At 38.5% G+C, this 10,026-nt stretch overlaps 1 protein-coding gene across 1 annotated transcript; it reads right to left on the bottom strand.

The window, feature by feature from the left end:
- Positions 1-1,064: 1,064 nt before the first annotated feature.
- Positions 1,065-6,974, bottom strand: LOC131312509 (uncharacterized). The gene is made up of 6 exons (XM_058340326.1): positions 6,605-6,974; positions 3,633-3,705; positions 3,461-3,554; positions 2,643-2,759; positions 2,497-2,554; positions 1,065-1,815 (listed from the first exon to the last, which is right to left on the bottom strand). The coding sequence occupies exons 1-6, from the start codon at positions 6,635-6,637 to the stop codon at positions 1,363-1,365; spliced, it is 828 nt and encodes a 275-aa protein (XP_058196309.1). The 5' UTR covers positions 6,638-6,974; the 3' UTR covers positions 1,065-1,362.
- Between the last annotated feature and the right edge of the window lie 3,052 nt (positions 6,975-10,026).

A 10,026-nucleotide genomic window follows, 5' to 3' on the forward strand; every position in this document is an offset into this window, starting at 1 on the left:
AAGGCCAATGTTTGACACAGTCCTTCGCATAGAATTCAGTTTCGCCCGACGCTTGCAGTTAACGGACGCCTCTCTCCCAAAGCAACGATAACTCCCACACACACACAAGAAGCACAATGGTCTGAATTTACAGCAAACCAACTTGTACTCGTACTCAAAACTCGAGAAAGAATTAGAACAGAATCTCCTGGAGTTCTTTGGGAAATTCTTCAGATACTATTAACTGGTGAAGTATAGTATGCCGAAGGAGCCAAACCATGGAATAATCTGTTGGTTCTTGGAGAGTATGTGCTCGGCCTGTTGTGTCCTCATCGAAGCCCAGTTCCCACCCCTTCCATAGAGTACCTTTGTTTGACCTCAACACGGTTACTGCAGAATAATAGAAATCCTTTTGAGATGCTTTACTGGTAGTCTGGTACTAACAGGTAAAATGTTTGGAAACCCCACTTAACTGTGCAATCAAAACCATGATGTCCGGAAAACCAAAGAGCAATTTCTGCCATTAACTGAAGATTTTGGAATCTGTTCTCGTATAAGCATACAACATAGGAGTAGTAGATAATTTAAGATGCTTGCTCCAGGAAACTATTTATGATTTCTATCATTCAGTAAACACTCAGTTGACAAAAAACATAACAGCCATTGGATCATCAGAGAAACTAAAATAGAGAGCAATTTGCAGGGAATTCATCCAAGCACAACAATGAACATGAGATCTTACCAATGAACACATAACAAAAGGCAACCACACATCCCTCTGATGCATCGGCCATTTCCATGCAAAGCCAACTCCATTTCAGATGCTGGAACTTGGCACCCAAAAAAACAGACTGAAAGTTAGTAAGAGAAATGGAGTCATTCCCACCTTCATAGCATAGCAAAGATCCTCCACTCCGGATCTAATCTAACGGCTATGTGCGGATCGCCTTTGGCTGAGCCGGTTGTGAGATCGATCCCTTTGACTAGGAATTCCGACAAAAACGTATTAATGCCTTGCGCAAGTTAGGATATAACCTGAAAAGAAAGACCAGTGGACCAGTATGCTGGCTCAAACAAGGGAATGATTACACAACTTGGATAAGATTTTACCATATTTTCTGGGAAATGAACATATCTGAGATCATTGCTGTTAGAGAACAGTATAGAAACATATTATACAAGCTTCTAGAAATGCCAAAAGCAAAAACCTCCCCTTGGTAAATATCACCCAGAGTGCTGTGTTCAATTTCCTTCCTCATTTCCCTAAATTGCCTACCTGTCTCAGAGCTATCCACTACCTATTCCTATGTATACAAGAGATTTAAGGAACTACCAACATGTGTACTCTAAGTAACCGCAAAGACCTGGAGATTCTTCATTGAGTTAACCTTCTTCATCGTAATCTTCCTCCTCTTCGTCCATCCTTGTATTTAAATTGGCAAGTTGAACAGGATCAATTGCCATTTTCTCCATGTCAGCAAGGGACCATCCAGGATATTCTTCGTGCTTCATTTCAAAAGCAGGCTTTGCTGATGAGGTTGCTGCAGGGGTAGCAGCTAACACAGTTGCTGAATCTCCATTCTCGTCCAAGTCAACATTGAGGTCGAAATTTCGAGCTGTTGCTCCTGCATCCTTAGAAACTGCAATACTCTGCTTTGATCTGTCATGAGCTTCACCATTATCCAGCCTTTCAACATTTTGCTTGTCATCCTCGTTGTGATGAGAAATGTCTGGATCACCTTCAATTTTTTCAACTGTTCGACCACCTCTACCCCTGCCTCTACCTCTACCCCTACCCCTTCCTCTTCCACTACTGCTGGTGTGGCCTGTCTCGTGCTGCAAGTGCACAAACAACCACCATTTAGGTCACAGAAAAAAAAGCAACATTAGATAATTACCAACGTCTTTGCACATCCAAGTTTCAATTTTATAGCCTTCTTCCCCCAACCTATTAACAAAAACAAAGCTTTTCCTTGATCAAGAATTATCTTGCCATTGAGCTTAGAATCAACGAAAGCTTATTTAATTGTTGATTATCTTGCCTTAAAATAAATATATCATCAGGGTGTAAATGTCAATTTGTATGAGAGCCAACTATCATATATTCTATTTAGATTGCTGGGCCCCTTTTTTGATAGTTTGAGTTGTTGAACTATCATAGTTTTACAGCCTTCATTGCTGGGAGATTTTGGATTCAAGACTCTCTGCTTGCATTTATTGCCCCTTAGCATTCTGCATCTGAATTTATATGGATGCTCCATCTTCAGGTGCAAAGAAAGGGTTGCACGCAGGAGAGCGTATTGCCTTGTTTATAATTTATCATTTGGCTCATTTCCTTAAGCTTTGGTAACCATTGGTGAATACAGAAACATAAGCTTTAAGTGTGGTGCAAAGAAACTCGCAATTAACCCCATGTGGATAGGATGAGAACACATGATTTCCAACAAGTTTGTGGGTGAGGAATGAAGCACTACAAAACCAGTTCAATGGGAAATTACAGCAGACAAAATGACTTACCATCCTCACCCTCTTTAACTCGTCATCACTGTCATGCTCTTCATTGTCAGCAACTTTCCTGATTTAAAAGGAGTGTTATAGATCAAGGAATATGATGTCTCATATACTAATCTCTACTAATATTAGAAGATCATAAGTTGTCACACCTTCTTTTGGCAGCAGATCGGTCCTCACCAGAAGCATCTGAACAACCTAAATCAGGAACCTTGCTCACGATATCTCTCAGGAAATCAAACACATTAAAGCTTTGTACACACTGTTTTCTGCAAGTTTAATAATCAAGACCAAACATCAAAATAGCACAAGAAAATGAAGAAAGCAGTATGAGTGTTGAAACAAAAACAAATTGGCATCATTCTTCTAACTATGTGTAGTTGTGTATAGTCCATGTCTGAGTATTTGTGGATGAGTGTGCAAGTGTGCGCGCGGGCGTGTGTGTACGAGAGAGAGAGAGAGAGAGAGAGAGAGAGAGAGAGAGAGAGAGAGAGAGAGAGAGAGAGAGAGAGAGATTCACTTTCAACACGACACTGGATTAAGGGTATAGAATGTTCTGTTACGCGTGTTGCTAGTAAGCATATCTAGCACTTCACGTTTCCTCTAAACTATGCATAAACTCCCCTACCTTGCCACCCCATAAACATCATTTACCCTAGAAGATGAAAGAAAAGCCACAAATTAATAAAAATAGCAAATACATACATGTACCCCCACGCGAACCTGACTCCATGAAACATGGTTTTGGACAGAAACTATTTCAATCTCATCAAATAATAGGAGACCCGTTGTTATGCTTCCACCAAAAAAGTAAGATGTAACAAAGCAATCCTCACAAATAGGAATGCATGCCAAGAAACAAGACTGAGGAGTATCCCCTCAAAAATTACAAATTTAAGTTCTTTCCTAGGCTTTACAAAACAAATTATAGGGAAGAAACTTTTAAAATAAGAAAAAGTAAACAGCTTACAGATGAAAAGAATTCACAGTCTTCGCTCCCCTCTGGAGGGTGATATCATACGTCCGATCACAAAGATCTTGAAGAAACAGTTCCAATGCTTTAGCTGCATGTGAAGGAGATATGATTGGTGATATTGAATACAAAAGAAAAGATAGAGACAGGTTGAGACAACTTTTCTTACAAACTAAAAGCGGTACAGCCATAGCAATCTTCCCGACTTCTTCATCAGCTTGCATTATCTTCTTTATTCGAGCCTGGAAAGGAACAATTCAATAATCACATTTTTAAAGAAACTTAACAACCAACCAGAAACAAGATCAAGCCATCATATTTACCAAACAAAGAAATGTGACATGGAAAGTATGTCATCCTTGCACTGGTAATGTGACATAAACCCAGGCAGATTAGCGGAAAAAAGGTTACATAAGTGAAACAACATATTAATGCAAAGATCCAGACTTCATCAACCAGTAGTGCACAAGACGTATTATTTCCAAAAAGGGTTCCTCAATTCTGTTGTAGAAGAACCAGCAAGAACGTTCGACACATAAGAATTAAACTAATGAATATACTACCAGATTTCCAAAATAAATAGCTGCTCATACTAAACTATAATCTCACATAGCCACAACGAAAAAGAGAATTAACTCTGACACTACAACCACTTCAAACAGGCTTTAATACAGCCAACAGATGGTCAACCTGGCGATGTCAATGTGTCTAAGACATTAAATGGACCCACAAAACTTACCATTTTTGAACTGTGACAGTACGGTGAGGAATCAGTATGGTGCTTCAAGGAGCTAGTGCCTTGCCACGATTCTAGCAAGTGGGAGACTCCACAGTGATCCATCTATTTTCGGACTAATCGAGTGTCATGTTCTAGCTAGTGGGTCTATTAGTCTATACCTTGTGGCAGATCGTAAAAGATTGCAGCACATGGTATCTCTCCTAACATCATTCAGCTTCTGCCATTTGATTGGCCAAAGCTAAATGTGCAAGTGCACACTTACCACTTACCATACATGGCCCCACTTATGAGACATTAAGGCCATGATATCCTCTCTCATGAATTCCCACCTACACGGCAGCCGCTGTTTTTGTGTCCTCTCTTCATTATTTAACTTCTTATAAAGACTCTCCAAGGGTTTTTCCCAGCACTGAACAGTCTAAAAATTGGTGTCACCGGAAAAAGTTAATAGTCAAGCAACATTCCAAGACGTGGTACACTTTTGTTCCAAATCAATAAACTTAGCGAACAAAAAGGATCCCGAGTCACTTGCAGTTATTTCTTAAGAGGTTTCCATTGCAGGAAAAATGATCAAATGTATGGAGGGAGATTGGAGTTTGACACGAAACGTCGTTAGAATAGGGGCATATATTACTTCCAGGAATGTCTGTATACTTTTGATTTGCAAAAGAAGACAACACCTATCCCAGTGGAGGTTTAAAAGTTAAAAGAAAGTTTCTCTAAACGTTATTTAACTTTTTGAATGAGTTTGACATGAAACCTCATTAGAAAAATAGCATATAATAACTTCCAGGAATGTCTGCATAATTTTGATTTGCAAAAGAAGACAACCCTATCCCAGTGGAGGTTTAAATGTTAAAAAGAAAGTTTCTCTAAACGTTATTTAACTTTTTGAACGAGTTTAACACGAAACGTCGTTAGAAAAGGAGCATATAATTACTTCCAGGAATGTCTGCATACTTTTGATTTGCAAAAGAAGACAACCCATCCCAGTGGAGGTTTAAATGTTAAAAGAAAGTTTCTCTGAACGTTTTAAAACTTTTGAATGATGTAAACAAGACAATTCCACCCTGTCATACTACATTTTAGAGCATGAGGTGTACCACATTTCTACTGGCGCTTCACATGCCAGGTAACATTCTGAACCTATATACCCACAGGCGGAAATTCTAAGAAACATAAAGAATGAGGCAAGCAAACTCCAATTTTCATCTTCTGATTCATAAATAATCATCATTCATCACTAACAATACACTAATTACATTTCCATAGATCGTATTGCCATCTTCAAGAGAGCATCAAGTTAAATGGTAAACATATCTGAGTGGCCATACGCCATGAATGCTTTTATTTTGGAATATTATGCAAGTACCTTTCCACCTGGCACGTTATATTCCTTTCAAATATCTTACGGAAAACATGGAAGCACAAATAGGCATAGGTTTTTATTACTCCCTCTGTCCCATTTTCAATGTCCCCAACGGGAATCTGTGCATTTTCAAACCCCCCAATAAATATATTTCTACATATTATTTGTTTTTTACACCAAATTTCCCATAGGAGACATTTAAAATGGCATGGAGGGAGTATACCATAATACAAAAAGAAATTATTTCCGCATTCAACATACTAGAAAATAGTTGTGAACAAAATCGAATCACAAAAACCTATTATAGGAAAATACAAGTAAAAGATCATCTACTACGAGTTTATCACCTATTTAGTCATGCAATTTCAACGTAAAGCATTGCATACCATGTTGCCTTGTAAACAACATTTCCCCCTAGAAAGTAAAAGAAGATCATTTAGAGACCTAGTTCTTCCCGCTGTGTCCTTAGGCAAGAGAATTAAAAATGTATTGGACACGCATCATACCCAACACCCACCCATTTCATACTCGAGTCCACGTGGCCACGAAGAAAATACAAAAACAAAACAAAAAACACTTGCTCCAACATGGGAATAACCTACTCCATCGCCTCTATTCGTTGCGAAGGCATATTTCACGAGTTTAATTCCACAAGTGTAATTTCTAGGAAATTCTCCAGAACTACCATTGATGTAAATTCTCTCTCTCTCTCTCTCTCTCTCTCTCTCTCTCTCAATTTCATTTTGCTCGTGTTTATGCACTTTTTTGTGAAGGGAAGATAAACATATATCTTTCTTTCGTTGTTTATTCTATTACCATTAATCAGAGGCTAAGCATACTATGAGCAATTTCAACCCACAAACAAACTCAAACACCGGAAATCTACCAGAAAACAGCTTTAGCGTTTAAGTGGCCTTATCTATATAATATGAAGAAAGCAGAGCTACAACGAATCCGAACATAAACCGAAGATATGTACACACACACACACACATATATATATATATAGAGAGAGAGAGAGAGGTTCACTCACGGCGGGAAAACGGGTGTCAAGCTTCTTCCTCATGGTGTTCCGAAGCACGTCCAGGCAAACAAAACCCTAGAAAAACGAGCACATGCTTTTCCTCCTCCTTTATATAAACCAGTTTCCAGATCCAAACTAGGTTGAACAAAGACGAATCGATTTTTCCCCCCCTTACATGCGTACAGATATATAGATATATCAAAACAATTGGGAAAAAAAAAATCCAAGAATTTTTTCTATTTTTTTGGATAAAATCCAGAAAAGGGAAAATGCCTGACACGTTTCCTCCTCCTAAAAGGGAGGGTTTTGACTTGACCGAGTTTTTTTTTTTTTTTTTTGTGGATTTCCAAAGCCCCCCGTTTTTTTCGATGGTCCTTTTGCTGTAGCGTCGTCTACGGGACTAAATAAAGTAATAAACGGCGAGATTCCAATAACTGTTTTTTTTTTTTTTTTGGCAAAATTTGTGTGGGTATCTGGAGCCACCACCAAAACACGAACCCGGGATCCGGAAGTAAGTAAGTCACTACAGGAGTGTTGTGACCATTCAGACCGTCTGTTTTCTCAATTCATAGTTCAGATTCATTGCGTATGTTTTCTCAATTGATAGATCAGATTTATTGTTAATTTTACATATCTGAATCATTGATTGTCAAGATAAACGGTTAAAATTTGCGTACTACAAGTGGTGCTACAAGATTACTTACTACTGGGTCCCGCTCTCCCACAACACACCCTCAAATACACAACACTCGTATAAATGTGTGGGCACGTACGTATCAGTGTATGTGAACTCACAAGTTGCTAAATTTGCTATGGTGACTTACCCCAAAAAAAAAAATTTGCTCTGGGTGTGGATGAGTTGTTAACGATTGTGTATTGATTTCTTGTGTGGGGTCTGCTTTAAAAATTTTGCAATGATCTAAGACGTTCATTTTGTTCAAAATATTTTTCTAATATGTGCAATGAAAAATTGGTTCATTCGGACATCGATAAGTACTTGGTTAATTCATCTAATTTTTTTTGAAATTCTAAACGAAAATTTGAACGATTCGATCAAACACTTATCGATTTTTCTGAATAAACTGATTATTCTATGAGGCACATTAAAAGATTATTTTAAACGAAATAAGCATCTCAAATTACTTGTGTAAAATTCGAGATGGGCCCCTCACATGAGGTCAATACGCAATCTATACCTTCCCATTGGTACACTCATAATTGGGTTCGCTTTTTTTTTTTTCAGGATATAAAAGAGATGATTTTTTTAGCAGAAATAATTACTGAATTTCTTTAAGGAAAATAATTTCTCCACTCCATTTTTTTATTATGGCACTCCATTTCTTATCTTTTACTAATAAAATTTTTATGTGTATTTTTCTTGCTGAAAGACAAGAAAATAATTATCATAATAAAAAAGAGAGTGTATAAATTATTTTCCTTTTTTAAAGTAGTGTGATCCTAATATGTGCGCATAGTTTGTGTAGTAGGCCAAACTCGACCAAGTATTGGGCCAGGTGTCATGGGCAACCCATCCCACTGGAGCTCATATGGGTCGGACATGTGTGGGCCGGACAATCGTTCCACTCGTTCCCCACAGCCCACTTTACGAGCCCAACATGGGAGCCCAATGACCCGATTGAAGGATCGGCAATCGGCCCGCATAGACGCTTTGGTGGTTAGCTTGGATCCCCGTGGTGTTTAGCTACAACACTCCAGGCACTGTGTGTTAGGCCATGTGCACATCAAGCATCACGTCACCTTTCCGAAAATGGTACGTGTGCCGTGACATCATGGAGCTCGTGTCTATCACAAACTTAATTGGAGATCGAGCACACTTGCTCTTTAAAACGTGGAAGATAAATTCTAAAGAAGTATGCTGTTTTGAAATCAAAGTATATTTATCCTCTTCTCTCCCGGTGTTTAACCTAGACATTGAAATGTCCTTTGACCAACTACGTCCGGAACCGGGTGGCACTGGACATTCCGACCAACTACGTCCGGGACCGGGTGGCACTACCCACGAAGTTGGTGATGAATGTCAATGCTTTCCTCTGGAATGAATTTTTCTTTGAAGAAGTATTCTAGCATCTTTTGTCGTACACTCGGACAAGAAAGTCAAGGAGAAAATGGGGTGTGAACGCCCATGAGACTATTACTAAGCTGGAATCCCAAACGCCCACAATTATGATTGGCTCATATATTTTGTAGATATTATTGCAAGAGTTTTTAAAAATAATAATAAACAATTGTGTTTTTATTAAAAACATTCCTAATATTAATATGTAAATTACATTACAGCAGGGTCTCAATTTTAGATCAAAATTTGAGGGCCAAAAACGGCCGCTTTTTTGGCTTATCCCATGAATCTGCCTTGCCCACAACGAAGCTCAAACACTGAACTCTCAAGTGAAAAAGATATGAGTTATGAACCGGAGAGTTACCAACTGAAACCAATGTTATCAATACCGTTCCGTACCGATCGGTACCGGCCGGTACGTACCGTTTTTTACAGAATCCGGTACCCTATACCTCTAATTTCGTTCCGGCTCAAATACCGGTCGGTATCGGACGTACCGGTCGGTATCGGACGGTACCGGATTACTTTTAAGTTTATTTTTTTCTTCAAGTACCGGACAATACCGGGCAAATACCGGATGGTACCGGGAAAATACCGAATTTTTTATTTTTTATTTTATTTTAAAAAAGTGTATATTATACTATAAATTCTTTTAAGTAGGAAAATAACACTAATAGCGATCAATCCGAAACGGTACCCGGTATTTGACCGGTACCGGTACGTACCGTACCAGTAGAAAAACCGGTACCCTGACTGGTACGGTATTCATAACATTGACTGGAACAGTTTCCCACTGACAGGGAGCTAGTGCTGGTTTGATAACAAGAAAGGAGAATGAATCGAGTCGGGGCAGTCCGTATTGGGCATGAACAATACTGGAATAAAATAACTACAGAAAATTAGTATTAGGGATCTGATCCTTACAATACTATTCAAACACAATTTGTGCTAACAGGCTTTTAATTTAACGACACTTTCTCACATTTTTTACACGAAAGGTGAGGATTCGATTCTCGTATGGAGCACAAATATATGATGTGATGGTTGATCATTGATGTCTTGTGAGTTTTGTCCCACCCATATGCCGCTTAACACTACCTCTTCTCCATCCTCTCAGGTGTGTGCAAGACATCCATGAACTCGAGAGTGAAGAGAACCATAAGATCCCTAAGCATAACATAATGCCAAAGGCTGTTTTTGTTTGTGCCATAACTCTAGTGCATAAAAACATATGGTACAAAAGTTTTATGCAATAGAATTTTTGGCACAAGCAAAAACAGTTTTGGTATTAGCAGTACCCAAATAAAATTGTTTAAATAATAAATAAAATAAAACAAAATCCTGAGAGAGAGAG

The sequence above is a fragment of the Rhododendron vialii genome, chromosome 13a, assembly GCF_030253575.1.
Source record: "Rhododendron vialii isolate Sample 1 chromosome 13a, ASM3025357v1".
NCBI lineage: Eukaryota > Viridiplantae > Streptophyta > Magnoliopsida > Ericales > Ericaceae > Rhododendron > Rhododendron vialii.